The 24297-nt window shown below is 51.0% G+C and overlaps 2 protein-coding genes across 5 annotated transcripts; both read right to left on the bottom strand.

Moving 5' to 3' along the window:
- Nucleotides 1-4639: 4639 nt before the first annotated feature.
- Nucleotides 4640-6473, bottom strand: YRDC (yrdC N6-threonylcarbamoyltransferase domain containing). The gene is made up of 5 exons (XM_040085969.1): nucleotides 6118-6473; nucleotides 5874-5988; nucleotides 5483-5602; nucleotides 5185-5327; nucleotides 4640-4825 (listed from the first exon to the last, which is right to left on the bottom strand). The coding sequence occupies exons 1-5, from the start codon at nucleotides 6471-6473 to the stop codon at nucleotides 4762-4764; spliced, it is 798 nt and encodes a 265-aa protein (XP_039941903.1). The 3' UTR covers nucleotides 4640-4761.
- A 939-nt stretch (nucleotides 6474-7412) lies between these two features.
- On the bottom strand, nucleotides 7413-24263 carry MTF1 (metal regulatory transcription factor 1). Of its 4 annotated transcripts, none has more exons than XR_005704021.1 (12): nucleotides 24184-24263; nucleotides 23438-23902; nucleotides 19072-19310; nucleotides 18036-18167; nucleotides 17447-17520; nucleotides 16786-16919; nucleotides 16192-16269; nucleotides 15431-15533; nucleotides 14282-14841; nucleotides 13412-13478; nucleotides 12774-13313; nucleotides 7413-7493 (listed from the first exon to the last, which is right to left on the bottom strand). XR_005704021.1 is itself a non-coding variant. In XM_040086139.2 (11 exons), exons 2-11 carry the CDS (start codon nucleotides 23849-23851, stop codon nucleotides 12919-12921), a joined length of 2196 nt encoding a protein of 731 aa, XP_039942073.1. In that variant the 5' UTR covers nucleotides 23852-23902; nucleotides 24184-24263; the 3' UTR covers nucleotides 7510-12918. The 4 variants fall into 4 exon arrangements, 2 of the variants coding, with proteins under 2 accessions (XP_039942073.1, XP_039942074.1); XR_005704020.1 differs by lacking the exon at nucleotides 7413-7493 and adding an exon at nucleotides 7510-12083; XM_040086139.2 differs by lacking the exon at nucleotides 7413-7493 and having other exon boundaries at nucleotides 7510-13313.
- Between the last annotated feature and the right edge of the window lie 34 nt (nucleotides 24264-24297).

Raw genomic sequence — 24297 nt, 5'->3', positions numbered from 1 at the left:
ACGGGGCTTTGGAGCCACAGGTTAATATTTCTTGGGTTTTGTTGTTCTATTGGTTTGTTAAGTTTATGTCACGTTGTCACCATTTACGCCCCCGTGCCAGAATGTTCTTCTTTCCCTTGAGCCCCACTGGGTTAAATCTGCCCCAGTGTCACACCCCTGTAACCCCACCAGCCCCCTCAGTTTATATCTCCCCCTTTGCACCCCATTTTTTCCTGTTCTTATGGGAATATCTGACCTCCAGCCCCGCCCCATTTGTCTCATTTATACCCCTGTGCCCTCGGACCCCTCTCAGCTCTCCTCCCTGGCACACACCCGAGGCTGTGCCCACGATGCACACACGGGCAATGAACAGCCCTGGGATTTCCAAACGTGCCCCTTCCTCCTCGCCCTTCTCATCAGCTCCGGGGCACAGGGACCTGCAGCTGAGCCACGCACAGCTCTGCCCACAGCAGCAAACACTGGCCCTGCTCTGCTCTGCTGCCAGCAGCTGCACGTCTGTGTCCTCCTGCAGCCTCCTGTCATCATCCAGCCCGTGACACAGGCATGGTGATGGTGCAGACGGGGATCATTGTGATCCCAGGCAGGTGAACAGGACTGGCCCAGCACAAGGCAGTAACAGATTACTGAGTGTCACCTGTGATTTATCACTGCCTCTCTTTCCAGACAGTGATGCTGTTTCCCCCAGGGAAGCAGCCTCGTGGGTGCCAGCACATCTGCTCTGACTGAGCCTCTAACAGGGATGGCCTTGCTTATTTTATTGGATTGGAAGCATCCCCAATAAGCATCTTGTCTCCTTGTCTGAGCGATGCTTTTGCCATGTGACGCCGAATTTACATCTCATCCACTGCATGCAACTGCTCTGACAACTGGAAAAGCGCCACATGGGGTGGGGACGCTCTCCAGGAACTCAGGGCCAGCAGGGACGAGCCTTTGCCCAAGTGAAGATGCCAGAAACGTCTGCAGGTGACAGGCCCTGCCAGGGATAAGGCTACGCAGCGCTGTGCCACGCTGTCATCTGCTTTAAGAGGCAAAGAAATTAACAGCAGCTTCTCCTGGGCACAGGGTCTGAGACACCGCAGGGAGGCTGCTGGAGCCTGTCTGAGGATTGAGCTGCTCTGATGAGGAGCAGAGACACCCCAGAGGGCACAGCTGCCTTGGGCTCGGGCTCTTGGGAGGCTCCCACTGCAGCAGGAACAGGTGAAGTTCTGCTACTGAGACCCCACCTTGTCACACACAAGTGAGGACAGACCCCCCTGAGCCAGCCCTGTGCCTGTCAGCACCCCCAAAATGGGCTGGGGTACCCCAGCAGGGGCAGGGCCACGGTCAGCCGGGGTTTGGAATACAGCAAGCAGCTCTCTGCTCCCTGGCTCTCTGCTCCAGCTGCTGGGCCAGGAGCTGCGTCCCTCAGCCTCAGCAGCCACTGCCTGTGTCCCTGGTCTCACTGGGACAGCAGCCTGGGCTCACCACCAGCACCTGGCTTGTCCTTGCCACCGGCTGTGGCTCCAGACGTCCCTTCCATCTCATCAGGGGCTGCTGGAGTTAATTCCTACACTTTGGTATAAAGTGAGGGTCCCGTCCAGAAAGCAATTTGTGTTTCTCAGAGCAGGCATTCAGAACATTTCCCATTAAAATGTAAATTTAGCTGTGGTTTTTTCTGGCATCTCTTTTCCTTCCTTAAGGTAAGGAGAATATGAACTTGTATTATTTTTTTCCATCAACAATATCTTCCCCTCCGTTTTGTTTTAAGGAAAAAAATCTGCCTGATACACACCTTTAGCAAATTAAACTTGAATTGAATCTGACAGCACAACAGGGATCCAGATTACAGGGAGATGTCCTGGCCTAATTGGAGTCATTGCCAAGGAGTTATTTGCAGAGTGTTAACCACAGGTAGAGCAAACATCCTGCACTGAGTGCTGCAGGACCAGCCTGCTCCCAACACCAGCAGCACCTTGATGGTGTCTCAGGAACATCCTGGATGCTGAGTTCAGTTTTACTGCAGCCACGCTCAGCCAGGCACTGCAGGTTGCTCCCTCTGCCAGCCCTGGGGCTCCCACATCAGCCAGGTGTGGTGCTTCCTGCCCTGTCGTGTCCCACCATCAATCCCTGTCCCACCTCCTTCCCTCCCTGTCCCACCTCCTTCCCTCCCTGTCCCACCTCCATCCATCCCTGTCCCTCCATCCATCCCTGTCCCACCTCCATCCCTCCCTGTCCCACCTCCATCCCTCCCTGTCCCACCTCCATCCATCCCTGTCCCACCATCCATCCCTGTCCCACCATCCATCCCTGTCCCACCTCCATCCCTCCCTGTCCCACCTCCATCCCTCCCTGTCCCACCTCCATCCATCCCCGTCCCACCTCCATCCATCCCCGTCCCACCTCCATCCATCCCCGTCCCACCTCCATCCCTGTCCCACCTCCATCCCTCCCTGTCCCACCATCCATCCCTGTCCCACCATCAATCCCTGTCCCACCTCCATCCATCCCTGTCCCACCATCAATCCCTGTCCCACATCCATCCATCCCTGTCCCACCATCAATCCCTGTCCCACCTCCATCAATCCCTGTCCCACCTCCATCCCTCCCTGTCCCACCATCAATCCCTGTCCCACCTCCATCCCTCCCTGTCCCACCACTCGTCTCACCACAGCTGCAGAGGGGAGTGGATGTCTGATAACCAGCAGAGAATTTTGGCCAAACACGCTCAGAATAACGAAACCAACTGTCCCCCGCCCGCTGTGGGTTTTTAAAGATGATGTTTCACGGTTACAACCCCAAATCCCTGTGAACTCACCATTTCTTTTGCTTTCCCACGCCTGGAGGCAGGAACGGGCTCTCTCCACACCTGGGGAAGCCTGTCAGCGCTTGGAGGGTGTTTAGAGGATACAGCCACACACCAAGGAGAACAGCCTGGAAATTCCCCTCCGCCCACCTCGGGCAGGAAACTGCCACGAGCTGGGGAGCTCCTGGTTGCCCAGAAATCTCATCCAACCAAGCTGTGGCTGATGACAGCTTGCACCTGACAGAGCTGCAGCCAGGCCACTCCCAGCCCCTGTGGGCAGAGTTAATGGGGAGCATCACCCCAGACCCAGGGAAAGAGGCTCATCAATAAAAATGAATGGTTTAATTGCAAGGGGGATCTGATCCAGTGCTTTCCCTGTCCTGGGGAACCAAAGTGCTCCCCAGGCTTTCCTACAGCACTGGAACCCAGCACATCTTGGGCTGCAGCGGAGTGCTCTGTCCCACGGGTGAATCAGCAGTCTCAGCCAGCATTAATTATGCAGAGAATCATTTGCTGGTAAGGGGAAAAAAAAAAAAAAGTTCTGATTTAATCAAAATTAAATTAATAGTTAATTTAACAATTCCACAGTGAAAAGCCCTTGACTTCTGGACATGCAGGGACTGCTCATGGCTCCTGCAGTGGTGACAGCCCGTGGCACCCCAGCACTTCCACACCTCAGCCTTTGCTCCCCAGGGACTCCCTGCAGCCATCCACCAGGTGTCAAGAGCAGGCTGGGTAAACCACAGCCTTGTGAAAAAGGGAAAAAATGGGGAAGAGGTGGAGGAACACAGACCACGTTACCTTCAAGCCCCTGAAAAATTCCAGTACAAATAAGTATGTTTTCGAGGAACTGGAAAATAGGAAGAGCAGCCAGGCAGAACATCCTCCAGAAAAGAGAGCTGAGAGCAAATCTGACAAATGTGCCAGGGGTGACCTGGAAGAGGGAATGCTGTCTGAGGAAACAGACTCTCCAGATGATCTCAAGGTCCCTTCTGTCTGTATCATCTACACTTCTACAGACTAATTCCTTAAATCAGTGAAAAGCCCTCGCCCTGAGCTCCCAGCATCTGGCAGGGCAGGCTGGCTTCATCTGGAAGCATCTCCCCAGGCAGTGGACTATCTCCTAGTCAAGGCATTACAGGAAAATAAATCAGAAGATTAACATAAATATTGTTTGAAAGACTTAATCGGCTGCAAATTGCAATTTTGTGTTGCCAGCTTAATTAGCCCGAGTGTGGTTTTCATTGTATTGGGAAGCAGAATGAGGACAGTAGCAGCAGCATCACAGATCCGTGGTTGCAGTGATTGAGGAAAACCTCTCCCTGCTTAGGGCTCTTGGGTGCCTTAGCAGCATTCCCAAGAGCTCCAACAGGGCTGGAAAGGGCTGGACACCAAGCAGCTTCACCTCCAACAGCAGCCCTGACCCAGGCAGGCTGGCCTGGCGTTCCTCCTTTGAACCATTGCCCCTCGAGTCTGATCCGGCTCTGCTGGTGAGGTTCTGCAGCTGCATTTTTGTTTGCAGTGAATTAAAATGCAAACCATGCATGTCCTGCTCTGGCTGCTCACACCGACGGGATTTCCACCAGGGCTGCAAACACCAGCGTCACCCTGCTCTGTGAGGAGGTTCATGAAGGTGTTTTTGGTCCTGCCTGCCGTGTTTCCAGAGGCACCTCCCCTCTCCAGCAGCGGCTGTGTCTGATCCCCCTGTCCCGGGGGGGACAGGGCCTTCCCCACACCATCCTGACAAGAGCTGAGCTTCCACAACCACTGCATTCACAAAGCCTGGTCAGGCTAACAGAACACACACTTGGGAACGGTACAGCAGCACAAAGAGGTCAGAAAGGGTTTTCCAGTCTTTTTTAATACTTTTATTATTATCTTGACAAAACCCATTGACCTTATTAAACAAGGCCATGATCACCCACTCCTGAGTGCACAGGCACACAGTGCCCAGCTCCAACAGCTCCCAGTCCCAAGGGTTAGGAGGATTCTGGTACCAAGCCATACTTCTTCTTCAGGATTTCAACTGTGGGCGTCAGTGCACTGCAGGGAGAAACAGAGCCATGAGAACAAAGGGTCTGGAGCATTAAATCTGCATTTTCAGGTGAAGAGCAATGGGCAAGACACAGGATTGCACTTAGAGCCAAGGAGAGCACAAACTCCAGAAACTCCAGCTTCACACAGAAGCTGTGAGAAAGGAGAATCTGAGAGCTCCTGAGGATTCCTCTGTGTGCTTACAATTAGGTTCATATTAATGGGAAGGTGGAACTGCTGTGGAAAGAGAAGCAAAGCAAACGAAACGAAACAAAGCAGAGCAAAACAAAGAACTGTCATGCACGACCCAGCCCTATCCAAAAGCTTTGTTTCATTTAAAGCAAAGGAAAAGCCCCAGCTACACTCACCAGCCGGGCCGGATGATGGAGAATTTCCCCGACACAGACAAGTCAACCACAGTTGACCCCAAGCGACACTCTGGGCTCTGGATGTCTCCTATGGGGCCTCCATCAATGACCAAGGACAGCTGAGGCCACAAGTCCTGGAATTCCTGCAAGAGAGCTGCGGGTTAACACTCCTGACAGCGTCTGCGAGTATCACTTAAACAAAGTAAAAATACAGCAGCAGAGCAAGCCGTGGTTTCTTGCTAAAGCTGAGTTGAACTGAGAGAGCCTGGAGCATCCCTGAGGGGTGCAGGAACCTCACCAACACGGTCAGGGTGCTGCCCTGGGAGCTGATGTTGGCGCTTGTCAAAGCCAGGGGTCCCGGGCAGGCCCGTGCCAGGTCTCTCATGAAGGGATGGTCTGGAATGCGAACACCAACCAGCTGCAGAGAAAGAGAGGAGGGTTTCACACACATACAGATAAAATGGTTTTAATTCTGCAGTGCCTAAAGCTCTCTCTTGACTTAAAGCTCTAGAGGACTGACAGATCTACATCAGCTGAACCAGCAATAACACAAGACTTAAGTCAGGCCCTAGCGCTGGTTTATGCCAAGCCAGGTCAGTCACAGGGAGCAGGACAACACAGGAGCCACTTCTGGGGCCAGGTAAATGTCACAGCAGCAGCACAAGACCAGCCCCGCAGCCATGACCTACCGATGTGAAGGGATTCAAGTCTTTATTGAGCTCTTCTGAACGCTCTAAGACCAGGGTCACTGGTCCCGGGAGCAAATCCCGCAGCAGCTCGTCGGGAACATTCACGCGGCAGTACCTGCAGGGTCAGAGACAGCCGGATCACGGCGTGCACACCGTGTCACCCGGGCCCTGGAGCTCCCACCCCTTCCCTGGGGCTCCGGGAGCGAGGGGAGGAACCGCACCAGGCCGGGATCCCCGGGCGCACCTGTAGAGCCGCTCCACGTCCCCGAGGCAGATGGCGAGCGGCTTGGCGCCGTTCCGCCCCTTCAGGCTGTAGATGCCGCGCACGGCGGCCGAGTCCTGTGCCAGGCAGGCCACGCCGTACACCGTGTCCGTGGGCACCGCCACCAGCCCGCCCGCCTGCAGGGCGGCGGCCGCGGCCGTCACCGCCTCCCTCCAGCCCGCGCCTCCCGCCTCCGCCGCTTCCCCGCACGCACCCTGAGGGCCGGGCCGGGCCCCGCTGCCGGGCGGCAGCGGCACCAGGCGGGCACGGCCCGGCCCCGGCCCCGGCGCCCCCTCAGCCGCCAGCGCCAGCGCCAGCACGCGCACCGCCCGCGCCATGCGCGTCACTTCCGGCGCGGGGCCGTGACCGCCGCCGGGGCGGGGCGGGCGGGGCGGGGCGGGGCGGGGCGGGGCCGCCGTTCCCATGGCCACCGGGGGCGCGCGGGAGCCGCGAGACGGCCGGAGGGAGCCGGCGGGAGAACGGGGGGTGAGGAGAGGGGGGAACGGGGGGAACGGGGAGGGGAAAAGGGGAGAAAAGGAGAGGAGAAAAGGGGAGGAACGGGGGGAACGGGAGGGCCGAGCGGGATCGGGGGCTCCGGGGGCACCCACGGCCGCCCGTGACCGCTGTCCCCGCCGTCTGCCCGCAGGTTCCGGACCTGTCCCCGCGGAGGCTGCGGGAGCTGCGGGAGCTGCTGGAGCTCCGGCAGCGGCAGCTGCGGTCCCGCATCGCGGCCTGCGAGGAGCTGAGGGCGGCGATGGCCGCGCTGAGGGCGGCGCTCAGCCCCGGCCCCGCGGGGCCCTGAGGGGCGCCGGGGACACCGGGGATCGGCCCCAGGAAGGGACCGAGGGGTTTGGGGGCTCCGGGAACGTCCGGGAGGTGCCGGGGGAACGCAGGGATCGGCGGCACCGCCTTGGCCTTGGAGCTCGCTCGGTCTCGCCGCGCTCGTGCCTTATTAATTTAATTAAATTTACGCTAAAATAAAGCGAGACGGGCCTGGTCTGTATCTCCCCCCTGCTCCGTGTGCTCCTGAGGAGGAGGCACAGCCGCCCGTGTGTTCCCAAGGCTGGTTCTTCCCTGCAGCGAGCCCTGCTCAGCCCCTGCCCAGCCAGCGCTGGAGGCTGCAGGACGAGGATGGAAATGGAAATGGGGATAGGGGCTGCGATGGGAGATGCCCCAGCTCCGGGTTTCAACTCCCACCCACACCTCACGGCACCACAGCAGCCGCGCTGGGCCAGTGCTGGGAGAGGGAGGAGGGTGAAAAGGCAAACGCTGCCTTTCAGGGTTGGAATTCCTCCTCCTTAGGGGACAGGGCAGGATGCTCACGCTCCTCTCCCACAGAACAGTCTCAGGAAAAAAAGCTGTTAAAACACAATGTTTAAATAAGCATTTAATTAGGATTCCATTAGTATTAATATTGCTTTCAATTCCAAAAAGGTTAATTTCCACTTCTTTGCAGATATTTCAAAGTACAATATTAACTTCATACAAAATGAGCAATTAAGCAAACACCATTATTTCACATTCTTCAAAAAATACAAATTCATATTTACTCTTTTGGGTTTTGGAGATGCTCTTCCTTTGGAAGTACTGTACCTGTAACTAACATCTTCACATTGCTCAATGTAAGCACATTTGTTCCCAAGTTTCAGAGTTAAATAAATTCCTTTATCACCATACACACATTCTTGAGAAACTGGGGTTTAGTTCAGCTGTCTCCAAAGCCCCAGGCAGTGCAGCCCCCCAGCCCCGACAGCTCAGCTGGAGCTGGAGCTGCCCCGCTGTGGAGCCAGGCTGGGGTTTGGGCTGGGTGAGGCAAAACAGAGCAGGGCGAGCCTGAGCAGAGGGAGGACAAGAGTCACAAACCAGGAACACCAGCGACTGCAACTACAGCACTGCAAACACACCCTCGAGTCTGCTGGAAAAGGCCATGTGAAAAAAAAAATCTTTTTTTTTTTTTTTATTTTCTTTTTTTTAAGAAAAAGTAGAAACCGCATTTAATTGAGAAAGTGTACACTGCATAATGAACCAAATTTTGGCCAGCTTGCACACCACTGCAGCATGGTGTGGGGTTTCACCTAGTTCCAAAAACACACACTTAGACTATGTACACTACTACATAAATATCCAGTTTAATTTGCATTTCTCAGTGCAGACACAGACTCCAACTTCTAGAACATGTGATAGATATCAAGACAAGACACAAAAAAGTTAAAAGTTCAGCCCTGTCCATGAGAATTGACTACAGGTAACATTTATAAAAACTCGACATTGCTTTCCAAAATATGTTACGGAAAAAATAGTATACAATTAAAAACTCTGCAGTCAGAAATTCATAGGGTTTATTAAAGACATGCTCTTCTTTTTTGCCTTACACTCCAAACCGACTCCCAACAGCCCTCTGCCCAGCTAGCTCAGGTAACTCCTGCCAAAAAACTGTTCACCCACAGATCTCAAAGCGTTTCAGAGTCACCAAACGCCCTGCCCTCATTCCGTGGGGAGGAGCCGAGGTTCTGTGCCTCGCCCGGAGCGAGGGAGAAGCGAGGACGTGACACCAGAGCTGCTCTGCTCTGCCCCACTGCCCCGGCTGCCTCACCTCAGCAACAACCCAGCAACGGCTGCTCGCCTCCGATCCCTCCAAGGCCAGCTCCACGCCTAAGGGGCCGGCGGCGCCAGCTCCGAGCCCGGTTCATCCTGCAGCAGGAGCGCCGCAAACACTTCACAGCCTTGGCGCAGATCAAGGACAACGCTGCGGACGGCTACGGCCACGCCACCCCCAAGAAATAAGGCAGTAACAGGACATCAGAAACCATCTCTTTGAAGACAAATTTCAAAGGTGCAAACATGCCTGTTTGAAAGCAGCTCGTCGCTTGTGTTCCCACGTGGGTGACAGAAGGAGGACAGGGGAAAGGAGGACACACATCGAGGGACACGGCCTGTCCAACAGGAGCGACAAGCAGCCCCCAGGAAAGCGTGAGAGAAAAGGCTGCTGAAGCACAGTGCTCTCAGAGGGTTATTTGCATAGATTGGACGTTTGCTAACGATGCATAATTTGTCTGGGGCACGGGGGAAGGGCAGCACAGCACCCACCACACCTGTTCTGTCAGACAGACACACACGGACCACGAGGGACAAGGATCCTTAGCTACAGGTATTGCACCAAGTTAAGTGCTCATCTTTGCACACCCCTGTTAACTTTTACTCAGAGCAAAAATAAACTTTGTGAAAGTATATACAAAAGAAATTGCAGCAATTGGGTTAAAGATAAAATAACCTAAAGTGCATTTTAGATACCGGTATGAGGTTCTGCGAACTTGTCTTCCTGGGCACACTCAGCATTACACAAGCGTCCAGCTCGTACTTTGTTCCATGTAATTCGGTACCAGCATTCAATCAGTGCTGATTTTCCACCCCAGCCTCCCACCCCCCCACCTACTAGCACAAAAAGCAAATCTCCAACCTTCAGCTGCACGCCAAGTCTGCTTGCTTTGGTGACCAAAGCTACCAAAGTCAGTAACTTGACCTCCTCTACATATTTAAGCTTCTACACCCATCCAGAAATGATGAGTGACCAAGTAAACCCCCACTAGCACAAAACAGGTGACCCAGAGCAGTGCAGTTTTGCTCTCTGACTGATCATTAAAGGGGCTCATGCAGACTTTGAAGAGGCAGGCGTGCTGTTCCCAGAAGAACCCTTTTCTGGGAATCCAACATCTCCCCACATCTGTAAGGACAGAAATTCTCCCTTTTATTAACCATGTAATAGTGAATATGCTAAATGCTGGGGCAACGAGGAGAGGACAGGAAAATGTCTGGCCTTGCAGGATCTCAGGGCTTTGCTGCAGCTGCCCTTGGATCTCCTCCCATCCCAGCATGGCACAGACTGCCCTGGAGCACAGTCTGACCACACAGTACTGGGGATGATGCAAATGTGAAAACGTCTCAGACACACGCAGCACAAACACTCTGGAAAGCGGATGGACGACAAACAACAAAAGCACACACCTGTAAAACGCAGTGGATGCACTGTGTGCTCACAGAATCACACGCTCCTGCCTCAGTACAAGCTCTAACCAGTCCCACCTGAATTGCAGCCTGCCTGATGCATGTGTAAGAGGGCACTGGCAAACCCAATGCACCAAAGGATCAGCAGAACATAGTGCTTTTCCTGGAACACAACAACAACAACAAAAACCCAGCAGCTGTGAAGAGAAACAGCAGAGATCGACCCTGGGCACTGTGCTGCCCATCACTGCAGCTCCACTTTGAGCTTCCCAGTCCAGAGACTTTGGTAGTTTCTTCTACTCATTTCAGTCACAAAAGAGTTTTTGAAGATGCTCTCTGGTCCAACCAGAAGCGTGGTTTAGGTTGACTAAGTCATAAGTAGCAAAAGTAAAAAAGCCTCCCTGAAGGCTGCGAAGGCTCAGAAGCAGTTGCTAAATTGCCCAGCTGTCACAGTGCAGGCCACATCTGGGACCCTTGCTCCCCACCAGAGGTAACCCCCACAGCTCCTGGGGAATCAGCAGTCTCCCACAGGCACACACCCACACCCACTCACCCCCAAACAGCACAGTTGCACTTCACCAAAGAAAATGCCCGAGGCCAGAGTGAGAGGCACCACAGGGACTGTCAGGCAGCTCTCACTCCCCTCCCAAGTGGAGCTCTACGCAGAGCAGCTGGCAGGAGACTCCTCTGCGAGGACAATCCCAACCATGCAGGCTTGGGACTGATTTCTGTGATCAAAGCAGTTCTTGCTGCCCTGCGACCCAACTGCAGCACAAAATCAATCTGTGGGGCAAAAGCAAAGGGGCCACCAGCTCGCTGCCCTCCAAGGACTGCCATCACAGGAACAAAACAAGAAATGCTTTGTTAACCTGTTCTGTGGATGCCAAACCGTGTCGCTGCAGGACCCGCTACAACAGAGGAAACACCACCAGCATGCGTGGGGATGGCCTGGAGCTCACCCCTGCAGCTGCCAACACCGAGCTCTCTGCCCTGGCACAGACACACGGCGCGTCCCAGGCACGGAGTGTCCCTGGCACACCCGCCTGCCCTCACAGGACACCGGCCTTCCCCTCTGCACCTCAGCAGAAGCAAGCTGTCCAGGAGGGGAAGGCCAGCTCCCTCCAGCCCCTTTCCACCCATGCCAGGGCAGGGCATTCTCAGGGGAACAGCACGAGAGGTCGCTGAAGCCAGTCTCAGCGTTGGTCAGGCCACACCGAGCGTGTCACAGGAGGATCAAACACCTGGCAGCACTCACAGGGATCTGCCCTCCCCGGAGGAGCAGCTCTGATCAAACAGCAAGAGTGAAAGATCTCTATCCACTACCGTTTGCATTCCTAAACTGAGCGCAGGGACACTCCCCACTAACTGGCTTACAGTCATTATCTTTGTATCTCACTAATGACAACACTGTAAACTGAATAAAGACTATTTAATATTCTTTCCTTTAACACAAGAAAACTGACAGCCAAAGCCAGAAAGATGGATAAAAACTATAAAATTACATCTTTTAAAATAATGCAGCATAAATAAACCATTTAGAATGAGACTGCATTTATTGCAACATTACAGGCTTTTTGGTGGAAGGGGGGGGTTTGGATTTGATTTACCCTGAGTAGGTTAGAATATAGACTCTCAGTTTGATATGAAAAACTATTCTGATGCGTAACATCTTTTAGTCAAGAAATAGCCCCGTGCACAAAAAGCTGGCATTGCAGTAGGCTGGAGGCAGAGTCAGGCAGAAATTAGATAGCTCACTGGAAAAAAAAGAAGCATGTATGGACAACTGAAGGACAGACTCACTGGATTCAAACTGAATTTATGTTGAACCTTTCTCAAAATTTTCTTAAGGGTTGTTCTTCACAAAAGATGAGAGTAACCAGCAAAGGCACCGTGCTCCTGATTCAACAGTCCCAGGGTTAGGAGGATGACTTGTTGCTGAACAGAGCCTAAGAAATCAAAAGAACAGCAGGCACCAACCTGACCACACCTGCACCCTTCAGAGAGGCCAAGAAAACACTCTGGAGCTGGAGCCAGCAGCGGCTCCGACTGCGCTCCCATGTTGTGACACAATGTCTGCAAAACACTTGACACCTAGTGGAATTAAATGACCAGATCTATCAGGGGCACAAGGTACCTCTGCCCTGCTGAAATAAACGCCCCCAAAGCTCCTGGAGGCTTTAGTAAGAACATTGGTACACAGCAAAACCAGGCACCAGCTCCTCAGCAGGTACGCGACCATCGCCCCCAGACCCCACTGCAGGTAAACCCTCAGCCATTTCCTCCCCCAGCTGTGCCATTTCCTCCCCCTGCTGCCTCCTTTCCTGGGCTCCCCTTTAGTGCATGGTTAGTGGAGACACGAGAGACAGGAGAAAATTAAGAGACCCAAGAAGTTGTAACAAAGACCCACTTGCTGCCAGTACCTCAATCCCAAACCTAAGTGATGTGCAATTGGAGACAAAGTAACCCCCCTTTTCCTTATAAAAATCATTTTGCACACGAGTAACCTTAACTTCTGTGTTCACATATGACAAGCAAAAGTGACAGACAGTGCAGCCAAAACAGTTCATATATAACTTAGCTATTTCTTTTTTTTTTTTTACCTTTTTTTTAAGATAGAATCTCAAAGGTGGATGTACCTGGGACGTGACTAAGATGACATCCATGAAGCAGAAATAAGCCACAAAACTTCCAAAGAGGAAGGAATAAGAATCAATCCTTCAGTTTCTGCTTCTAGGGAGAAGGGTTTTACCTTCCAGGTGCAAAGGAAAATCTGGAACATCTTCACTTAGAGAAGCTGCTATTCAAACCAATTTCTTCCTCACCCTGCAGTAGTGCTTCGATTGGAATTATATTAGACGGGGTTTCAGGGCTTTGGAGGGACAGGAAGTCCGATACATCCATGGCACTTAATGTTTCAGTCTGGGAGTCTGAAGGGTTAACTATCTGACTGCTCTGCCCACAAGGAGGAGGAGCAGAGGAGGAAGGAAAGGTCTGAGGCGGCAGCTGGGAAGCTGGCTGCTCCGAAGTTTTTGAATCAGGTGAGGAACATTCCTTCTTCACGGTGGAGGTGGCTTTGTCCTTGGCAGAGTCTCGGCAGGCACACTGGCACTGGCAGGCCTCCTCCTGCTTTATAATAATAACAGGAACGCTGAGACCAATCTGCTGAACGGGGTTTCCTGAAGGTGAAACAAAGAGAAAACACAATGGAACTATGTAATTTCACAGCAGGGAGAGAGAAATCAGCTTTGTTGAATTAGTTCAGTGTCACGCTTACCTGTGTTACCAGCTACTGGTACTGCAGTGGTAAAAAACACCTTTTCTACTACTTTTGGAACTTGTGGCTTTAAAGAAAAAAAATAAACAAGAAAAAAGTGTGAATTGACTCAAATCAAATTTCTGTTGTTCAAACTCTAAACAGCTATATACATATTCCAAAGAGAGACACAGGAAAACTGGCCTCAAAGTATTGTTCCAGTGGCCCTAAAGATTGGGCAGAACATCCCCTGCATTATTTGCTGGCGAACTCAGCTTGTGGGTTTTGACAATTCAGTGACTGAATTCTTAAACTTTGCTGTGTGTGCTCCCACTGCCTGGACCTGCAGCCACTCCCTCGTGTCCACCTACAGCTGAGAGCCTGAAGTGGCACCAATACTGTCAAAGAGAAAACTCCTGAAGTTTCAGCTATCCAGATTTACTGGAAAACCGCAAACATTCTCCTTTCATTAAAACTCTTTTTGTTATCAGTCAAAATTAGGCAGAGACAGAGATTGCAAAATGCCTAAACACAACCTTTACAGAGTCCTTTGTGCTTCTATGCATTAAAAGTAATACATTAAGGCCCACATATATCCTCAGGCCTGGTGGTGCCCTGTCCTGGATAAACACACAGTTACCTGCTGGCAGAAGCCCACCACGAGGGGAAAGAAGGAAGCAAAGATTTTCTGCACCCTGATTTTCTCTGTGCTCTACTTATTTCCCTGTCTGTCCCCGGGGCTGCACTGGTGACATGTGCACACATTCACAAGCATTATACCACACTGCATCCCAGGGTTTATCTTACAGGTTTCACCCCCTCCCTTTTCAAAAGCAAGAGCTCTAGTAGGAACGGCTCAAGCTGTTCCAAAGCCCTGCTGGATGTACTGACCATTTGTTCTTGGCTTTGTGGGGAACCAGTGGCACCATTTAAGATCCATTGTAAGTTCTGCTCTCCCATGACGATGCTGGACTGCAGAATGGCGGTGCTTGGAGAAGGTGTAATGGTTATAGTGGGGTTACTGGTCAAAACAGGGCTTGCACCAACAGGCACAGTCTGAACTACAGCTGGCAGGGGCTCAGCTGCACTGGGGGCTGTCGGGGCAGGAGCCCCAGCAACCACGGACAGTCCCTGCACCATGGGCTGCGGCGGAGGCTGGGCGTGCTGCAGGAAGTCTTGGTGACCGCCTGCAAACGCTGTGCTGTGAGGAACAGGCACTTCTGGGGATTGTAAAACAGTTGCAGGATTCCCAAACGCAGCTGGCTGTGAGCCGGGGGCGATGGAGGAGGGAGCAGCAGAGGCTGCCGAGGCTGGCAGCGCTGCCTGAGCGGGCTCGGGGAGGCCGAGCTGCAGGACCAGGGGGAGGGACAACGAGGCCGCGTCTGCTGCCGGGGGCGGGACCGCAGCGACCGGGTCTGCGTCGCCGTTAAACCCTTCCATCAAGGGAGCTGCTGAAAGAGACACAGAAAAAATATATTTAAAAAAAAATTGAAAATATAAAATACAAATACATCCATTCTCATTAGGTCTGAATGAGCTGCTTTTTCAATGACCTTATTATCAGCTAGCTGATGGATTTTTTTTTTTTGCCAAGTAAAGCATTACCACGCTCCTAACTTCAGACTAGTGCTCAGAAATACTAGACTATGAAATCTGAAAGTAGCTGCAAATTCAGGAAGTTTGTTAACACTGGGCTGTACACTGAGCCTGATCAGGCTCATCAGCTCTCTCTAATAAGCCTTTTATCAGCCAGGTTGTGCAGCAGCCTCAAGAGAGACCCTTGAATGCAGGATGATGCAGACTGCTTGAGAGCTGCAGTGCCAGTACTGCAGGACAGTGTGCTGGGTCCCCTCCCCTGTCACTGAGTGTCACATGCACCGTGCATCCCAACACCAATGAATTTCAACACTGAAGTTAAAGTTCTTTTCGCTTCTCAGAGTCACGTTGGGCATTCGGCTGCAGTCTAAAATGCTGGATTCAGTACATGCACGCAGAGCTGTCGAAAGCTCTCTTTAACAGCAGTGCAGATACAACTGGTACCTGTCTGCTGAGAGTCATCCTGATTTGCAGTGTGGTCTGGGCTCTGAAACATAGACTCAAAGATGCTTGCTGGTGAGATTGTACTGAGGTCCTGTCCGTGTGTCTGACAAATAGAAAACAAAGAGGAAGACATCAATGTTGTACCTCAGGTCTCCACAAACCCCAGTCAAGCAGTGTGTGCACATCAGAAACACTCCTCCAATGAACCACCCAACTTCAGGAATGGCGACACATATAAATCTTACATGCTATAAATTTACACCTGGTTTTTATTACCTGTAATCAAATTCACCAACGTAATGAGCAAACCCCTACAAAAATAAGTTAACTGCTTCAAAAGTAAAATATATTCCTCAGCATCCACACTTTGTTCAACCCCTATTTCTTGCAGTACTCCATCAAAAACAGACATGAATTGGCTGCTTGCAGAACCTTTTCTGGAGCAGAAAAAACCAGCTCCATTTAGACTGTATCCTGTGCTGTGCAATTCTAGTCACCCACACTGCTCCAGGAGCAGAATATACACAAGAGCTGCACCCTGCTCCCACGCCACAGCACAAAGCACAGCACAGTCTCCTCAGCATCTCATCTTCCTCTACGTAAAATCTAAGCTCAGTCAACACTCATCAAGAAGCAAGAACACTGTTACGCTAAAATCAGATGCAGAGCCTTCTACAGCAGGTTGAACTAAGTACTGCAAAATGTGGAGGACAAAATCAGAACTCAAATGAGGATGAGGCAATTCCAGGACAATAACTCACTGGATTAGAGTTCTCCCGCAATTCTGAATCTGTTGATATGAGGCTTAAATCACTCAGACATAGTGAGTGACTTGTATCCTGTGAAAAAGAAAAACCGTTTGAATTATATATTAAAAGAATAATGTCAGAAATGTTTTAAATTACTTCTGAGAGCTGTCTGCTTATACAGGACCCAGATTTCAGTTCTAAAATCAAAGGAGTAAGATTTTTAAGCAAAGGATATTTAGCAGCTATCAAGGATTATTAACATGTCTGTCAAAGTACTTCCAAAAAGTCACATAACCCAGAATTTTAAATTAGCATAGGAACAAATAAACTTTTAGAAAATAAAAGTTAAACCTTTCCAGTATGTATTTTTAGTTAGTATTTCTTTTCCTCCACATGTTTACCCGCACAGTATTGATTGCAACACACAAGGGAAGCAGCCCGATGGATACAACTGCCCACATGGCAAAGGGAGAACTCACAACTCCCTTCGACAATCCCACTCTTAAATGCTACACCTTGAGAACAAGCTGCAGATCAAATGGTTTTTCCTCAAGGTAAGGTTTATATCCACCTAACACAGAAGCATTCAGCAGAAGTGCTACTGACCTCAGACACATTGTTATTGGGAAGTGCATTATAGTTATGTCCCTTCTCATGACCTTTCATGTGACTCTTGAGACTGTACTGAGTACTGAAAGTCTTCTCACAACCATTGCTGGGGCAGAAGAAGGGTTTCTCCCCTAGAGGCAGCACAGAACACATTTAACACACTTTAAAACATTCCGTCAGACACACACTTTTAGAGCATGGAGAGAACAGTGTTTCATACAAACAAGACCTTTAATGTCCCTTCACACATTCCCTGTTCCTGGAGTCCTGCTCCCATTTCACCATGGGAACTGACACACAATATTTAATTGTTGTGCATCATTCCTGATACGTTCGTGAAAACATTTTCATTGAATTCAAGGCCTGTCAAGCATAAATATAACTGCACAGATGGAAAATCTGGATTGGTCTGATGCAGGTGCCAAGAGTTTGCACTTGGCCTTTTTAAACTCATGAGGTCACATGGGCACACTCCTCAGGCCTGCAAAGGTCTCTCTGGATGCCATCCCCTCCCTCACATGTGTCACCTGAGCCACTCAGCTCGGTGTCACTCCCATACTATATGTAACTATAAATTCATATGAGGATTCTGAGAGTTAGTATAAACTTGAATAAGCTCAATTAAAGAAAACTTTTAAAAAAATAACACAGAACTTACCAGTATGTGTTCTAACGTGTGTTTTGAGGTGGTGGCTTGCAGCAAAAGCCTTCCCACAGCCATCATGCTCACACCTGGATGAGGCATCACAGGAGAGTCAGCATCAGCCCCCTTCAATGCATTAGCTACCTTAAATCATGCTCTGCAACAGTCCCAGGACTGTAAAAAGCAGGCCCAAAGCTAAGCTCTGTTAGCAAGCAGGTGTCTCCCAGCAGCTGCTGTGCATGCTACACACATCATAGCAGGGCTCTGAGCAGGACTTTAAAATCCAGGCACAGAGACAGCATTTGGAGGTTCTCCTTCATGGAATACACAGTTCATCCCAGCAGAAAGCGGCAATGCGTTTTAAAGGATGCTCATCATGGCATAGGTTTATGTTTAAAAAACCACCTTAACTATTTTTGTCTTTTGGGATCATCACTGCACCCACCACACCACACCACTGTGAACAAACGTGCTCCAAAGCCAGCCAGCCACCTTCACTTCTTTCTCAGAACACCATTCCATCCAGAGCCCTAACAGCTGCTTTTGGGCACAGGTGCCTCCTCACCTGAGCCACAGAAACCAGAACTGCCACGCAGCAACTCACCGAAATGGCTTTTCTCCTGTGTGTGTTCGAATGTGCTTCCTCAGGTCACTGTGCGTTGTGAAGTATTTGCTGCAGCCTTCTGATTCACAGTTAAATGTTTTCCCTGTGTGAAGCCTTTGATGTGCTTTCAACCTAAAAAACATATTAAAAGAAATCCCTCTTAGGACTGGTAGGGTAAGACAGCCCTGGCCTGAGGCAAGCAAGACATTCTTTCAAACGTGCAGGACAGGATCAAAGGCTTAACACATCCTGAGCAGAAGGGAATGAGCTCATGGAAGTGGCTGCTATCAGTTCCAAAGCGCCCCAACAAGTCTCAGAGACCCATTGTGTTCATGCACCACCTTCAATGCTATCAGAATATAAAGAAATCACCACAGTTCTGTCATCCTACCCTTTGGACAGCATTGCCACACTTGAGGGGTTTATATTCATACCTGTACATGGAGGAAGCAAAACAACTGTATTCAAACACAAACACAAAGTAGAGGCAACTTGCAGAACAGCAACAGCCATACCTGCAAGAAAACTTGCCAAAGGCTTCCCACCTGTAGTGCTGAATACCTTCTCACCTGTACAGTGCTGAACACCTCACCTGTACAGTGTTAAACACACCCTCACCTGTACAGTGTGCTGAACACACCCTCACCTGTACAGTGTGCTGAACACACCCTCACCTGTACAGTGCTGAACACCTCACCTGTACAGTGTTGAACACCCCTCACCTGTACAGTGTTGAACACACCCTCACCTGCACAGTGCTGAACACACTCTCACCTGTACAGTGTGCTGAACATCCCTCACCTGTACAGTGTGCTGAACACACCCTCACCTGTACAGTGTGCTGAACACACCCTCACCTGTACAGTGTTGAACACCCCTCACCTGTACAGTGTGTTGAACACTCCTCACCTGTACAGTGTTGAACACCCCTCACCTGTACAGTGTTGAACACTCCTCACCTGTACAGTGTTGAACACCCCTCACCTGCACAGTGCTGAACACACCCTCACCTGCACAGTGCTGAACACACCCTCACCTGTACAGTGTGTTGAACGCCTTCTCACAGCCCTGCACATCGCACTCGAAGGGTTTCTCCTTGGTGTGCACCCGGACGTGGATTTTGAGGCTGTAGGAGGTGAGGAAGGCCTTGCCACAGCCCTCCTGGTTGCAGACAAAGGTGTACTCCCCCCGGTGGGTTTTCTGGTGCGTGCGCAGGTTGCCAGCGGTGCTGTAGGTGCGGGGACAGCCCTCGAAGGTGCACTGGTACCGCTTAACCTAAAGGACAAAATGCTTCATGTTTAATAATTTTTAGTATTTTTCTACATAGATGTAGTCTTTTGATGCAGTCAGACATCAAAGACAATGCAACATATTTTGATCCCAAAGCCCCTCCCCCCAAAATATTTTCTGCCTCTTCATTCTCTAACAACATTTCTGCAAGGAAGGAGTGGCACATGGGAAAGCAGCTTACCTTGCAGAACAAGAATCTAATGGAAGAGGAAAGAGGTAAAACATAATCCAACATTCTTCTAGCTAAAAATCTGATAAAACCTTTGGAAAGAACACTGAGGAGTCATCAGATCTGTCCACTACCCACCTGCACTTTAGTCCAACACTTATTTGTGCGGCAGGGAGACAAAGGACAATGCACTGCCACAATGCTCACACCCACTGCCCTGTGTGCTGAATTCCCATCAACACCTTGAGCAAAAGAGTTTTTACCATCTCCCATGCTCTAACCACCAGTCCAGTCACTTCACTTTATCCCAAAGCAGCCTTCATTGAGCCTCACTCCCTCCTTCTGTGGCTACTGCAACAGTTCAGCGCCTCGAGTGCAAAGGATCACACCAGGTCACAAGGACACCCAAACAAAGGCGTCACAGATTTCTCAACAAGCCATCCAGATCCCTAGGACAATTTCACCTGGAGCTACATTTGGTACCTTCCCCGCTTCTGCAACAGGCACAAGGGATTGTTTAGAAGCCTCCAGTGTGCAAGTGGCAGCTTGTGAAGCAGAAGGAATACACTCCCGGTCTGCCTGCATAAAGTTATCCTCCACTGTTAATTACCAGACTGATGGCTTTCATTTGACTGTTAAAGCTCAGAAACCTCAACACCTAAAGGTGACTGAGGAGCCCAACAGAAGACCTGGCAAGTCACACCAGCTCTAAATCAGGTTCTAGACAGTTCTCCATAATGAAAGAGAAATGGCTTCTTGGTTACTTCCAACCTGTTTTGTAGGGGACAAAGCTGCCAGCAGGACCCCTTTAAGAAAATTCTCTAAAGCTGAAGGATCTTTTGTGTTTCTCAATCCACGGTCTCTTGTTGCTCCCAAGACAGGTTTGCACTCACCTTGCCTCAATAAAATTTTTGTATTTGGAGAACATTAAACCTTCCTGTGAGACGTACAAGACTTTACACAGGGCACAGAAATCCCATCATGGGCTGGCTTTGGCTGTGATAGAGCTCATTTTCTTCACTTGTATAGAGTGTGTTCTGGATTTGTCCTCAGCACAGGGCTGAGGATACAGAGATGGATTTTTTTAATGCTTCTCATTCAGCCCCACCAACAAGGGGCTGGGGGTACACAGGGAGTGGGGAGGGGACACAGCCAGGACAGCTGACCCTGCCTGATCCAGGGATATCCCAGACCAAGTGACGTCACACTCAGTATAGAACGCTGGGGAAGGAGGAGGAACGGGGAGCATTTTGTGTTCTCCAGTCTCTGTTAGGTGTGCTGGAGGCCAGCTTTCCTGGGCATGGCTGAGCTCCTGCTCCTGCCTGCCACGGGAAGTAAGGAATTCATCCCTTCACATTTCAACATTTCAGCATTCTCAGAGAAGGAAACAGTAATTTCACTCTGAGCAATTTGCCCTTCATTTACAATTCAAATCAGGCAGAAGTTACCACTAAATGCCCAAGAACTGCAGCATGGTTACAATGCAGTTAGGAAGTCTGGCTGTGCTGAGGCAGCCACAACACTGGAGCACAGAGCAGTAACACACCAACACCAGAAAGCACATTTTATCACATGAGGAGGGTACGTCATCCTCCCCTGGGATCACCAGATCCAGTACAATTTGTGTATCAGTGCTGAAGTAAAACATTCCCTGTTACAGCTTTCAGGCAGCTGGAAATTAACACTTTACAGAACATTGCCCATGATACACAGGATCTGACACAGGCAGGAAGCACCTGAAAATCAAGGGAGGGCTCTGTTAAGCTTTCTAAGTGTTTACCTATAAGTCTAGAAGAAAAAGGACAGTATTGATTAGAGATGAAGCTGTTTGGTTCCCAGCTGTCACTGCCCGTGTGTGAGGGAAGGTGGCAGCAGCAACATCAGTTTAACGGCCTGAATGGACAATGGCCTTGCAGCTCCCCCTCCCTCAAAGGCCAAATCTTTATTTCACAAATCCTTCCCAGCACACCACAGGCACCACCACGGTCTGAGCAAAACAAACCTTTCCGTGAAGCACCACAGCGTTTAATTCTCCTTTCACATTAGCACATTAATACACTGCTTACACACACAAAACCAAGGGAGATTGATCTGAAAGCCTCACAGACAGCAACGAGAGCTCCAGGTTGCCACAGCACCCAAGAACAAGAGAAAACAAAGAAGGCAGCAGAGGCCAAGGCCAGGACAGGCAGGACAGGGCCCAGGGACTTTGAGGACAAAGGCTGTGGCATTTGGCCAGGGACAGCGAGCTGCTGAAGAGACGTGATCCAGCACTTACCTCAGAAATGGGAACTCATTGTGCAATAGCCCACGGGGAAGCAGAGCCTCACACCCTGGTTCAAAGTCTACAGTAACTGCTCTGTTTGCCTTTAACTCTTCCTGAGCCTACCATACTCCCCCTAAATGGCTAAATTTTGTGTCATCGCTGAGCAAATAACTGAGTTTGAAATATGAAACTGTAATCATGTTTGTTCTTGCCAATGCAATTCCAGTGAGAGATGTACAACAGAATAAAAAAAAAGCCGAAAGTAACTGAAGTGCAAAACCCCCTTTGTAACTTCATGTCTAAGGCTGACCCAAAAATCTAAGACTTTAAAACAATTATTCCAAGTGCTAAAACTGTTGTAGATGTTTTGGAAGCACCAAAGAACAGAGCTGCTGCTTTTCAGAGATGACCCAGATGTTTGGGAGCTTTAGAGCTTTCCTTCCCTCACCTCCAGACAACTTATCAGACCTTTGAAACAGCAGAAAGGCCTTTCACACGTGCTCAGTGCCACTGCTTTCACATTTCACTGCCCTCTGTTCTTGGAAACTAATTCCAGAAATGGAAAATAAATTCACATAGAGCATTTCACCGGGAAATTCCACATCTTACAAGCCTTCTCCAAAAAGCAAGGGTGAAAAAATGAAGTCAGTTTAATTGCACATGCAGCCATTTGACCTGTTTAGCTGCCACCCACTTTGGGGCTCAGGGTCCCACAAAGAGGAGAGAAAGTGAAACACTTCAGCAGCTCCAGGCTGCAGCAGCTGCTAACTTGAGTAACTGACAGCAGGAGGCTCAAACTTGCTGAACACACCTCAGCTCAGAAGCTCCATTTCCTGAGCCAGTTCTGTGCTCATGGACAGGACTCAGTGTCACAGCCAATCACACCTGGACTCACCACCCCTCACATAACTCAGGCAGGCTGAGAAAGGAGCACTGAGCTGTCGTCACAGTCAACTTCCCTTTGCTCTTGCACCCAAAAAGGAGAGTCCCAGGACAAGCCCCCCACACTGTGCATCCAGATAGAATTCATCAGGGAAACACAACTAAGAGTAAACTCCATTTTAACCGTGCAGGCTGACCTGAGCTTTCAAAATACACCAGATAGCAGCCTAAAGTGTCCCTGTTCTTCTCACAGTCCCCCTGTGACACAGTAAAACTACAGAAAATTTAAAATTTGGCATCTCAAATTCGGTACTCCAGCTCCCAGCAAGGGCCTGGCCCTTAACTGTGACCTGGATGTGCTTTTCTTGAGAATGTGGCCAATCCCAGAGTAACAGCTCAGGTTGTTTCAGCTACCACTGAACTCATAAAAAAACGACCAGACCAGAAGAGAACCTGAAGATTGTTAAAATCACACACATCAATGACACACACGTGTCAGTGCCACACCCTCCTGCCATCCAGTGACACGAAGTGCCTCCTGGCAGGGTCCTAGGGCGCCAGGGGGTGTCAGAGGGATGGCCCTGGCAGCTCTGCTGGGACACAGCTCTGCCCAGCACACCGTGAAACTGGGGATGACAATGAGAGCAGATTTAGTGGAGGGCAATTCACTCCATTACACAAAACCCCTCCAAAACGAGCAAAGCCACTGCCCCTCTCCTGAAAAACAGCCTTGGGAAAGCGGATTTTCAAAGCCTTTAAGGTGCTCAAAACCCAGAATCACATTTAGCTACTCACTTCCTTACGCTTGGTTTCTGGGCACTCAGACTGTAAAGTGAGCGTTGCTCCTTCGATGTTTCTTGGCATGGGAGTTGAACCAGGATTTATTGTTAGATGAATCTGATCTGGAGAAATAATATGTTGCACATAACCCTGCGACATCCCTTCATGATCTGCTATTAAATGAAATCCTTCTTCATGGCCCTCGGGTAAAAAAGGCAAGTGATCACCACACTGTCCTTCATCCTCCTCATCTTCCAGCACGCTGTGGTCCTGCTCGATGAGCACAGTCGTCCTGTCATAGACCGTCCCGGACGAGGAGGACACCAGCCCGTTTTTGTCAGCGAACCTCATCATATTTTCATCTTGGGCTAAGTCGTCTTCCTCCCCTTCATAGTAGATGGCGTCGCCCTGGGGACTGTTCTCGCCCATGGCTCCGCGCCTCTCACCGCGCTACCGGGAGCTCCGGCCGGAACGGCTCATCTGCAACACAACCGCGGGCGGGGCGGGGGGTCAGGCGGCTGGGCCGGCCCGGCCCGGGTCCCGACCCGCTCGCAGGCACAGCCCCAGGGCGGCCGGTGGCGGCGGGGCCGGGCCGGGCCGAGCGCCGCGGTCCCGCCCCGAGCAAGGCGCTACCCCCACCCCGCCCGGTCCCGCGAAGAGCCACGAGGTGTGCCTGCGCGAGCCGCGCTGCTCCGGCTCGGCCGGGCTCGGCCCGTCCTTCCTCCCGTGCCCTGTCCCACTCCCCCGCCCCGCTCGCTCACCGGGTGCCGGCGGCGGCTCCTTCCCCGCCCCAGCGGCACCATGATCGCCGCGACCCCGCTTCCGCTTCCGGCCGCGCGAGGCACGCCGGGAGCGCCGCGCCCGCCGCGGGAGCT

The sequence above is a fragment of the Hirundo rustica genome, chromosome 25 (assembly GCF_015227805.2).
Source record: "Hirundo rustica isolate bHirRus1 chromosome 25, bHirRus1.pri.v3, whole genome shotgun sequence".
Taxonomy (NCBI): Eukaryota; Metazoa; Chordata; class Aves; order Passeriformes; family Hirundinidae; genus Hirundo; species Hirundo rustica.
The sequence above is the reverse complement of the archived record's forward strand: the minus strand, read 5'-3'. Positions and strand labels throughout refer to the sequence as shown.

Coding starts and splice junctions, on each gene's coding strand:
- YRDC (XM_040085969.1), bottom strand. CDS start 6,473: ATGGCGCGGGCGGTGCGCGTGCTGGCGCTGGCGCTGGCGGCTGAGGGG. Junction 5,603..5,873: donor ACTTGAATCCCTTCACATCG/GTAGGTCATGGC, acceptor CTTTCTCTGCAG/CTGGTTGGTGTTCGCATTCC. Junction 4,826..5,184: donor TCCATCATCCGGCCCGGCTG/GTGAGTGTAGCT, acceptor TTCTCCCTGCAG/TGCACTGACGCCCACAGTTG.
- MTF1 (XM_040086139.2), bottom strand. CDS start 23,851: ATGGGCGAGAACAGTCCCCAGGGCGACGCCATCTACTATGAAGGGGAG. Junction 16,920..17,446: donor ACACGTTAGAACACATACTG/GTAAGTTCTGTG, acceptor TGCTGCCTCTAG/GGGAGAAACCCTTCTTCTGC. Junction 16,270..16,785: donor CCAATAACAATGTGTCTGAG/GTCAGTAGCACT, acceptor TCTTTTTCACAG/GATACAAGTCACTCACTATG.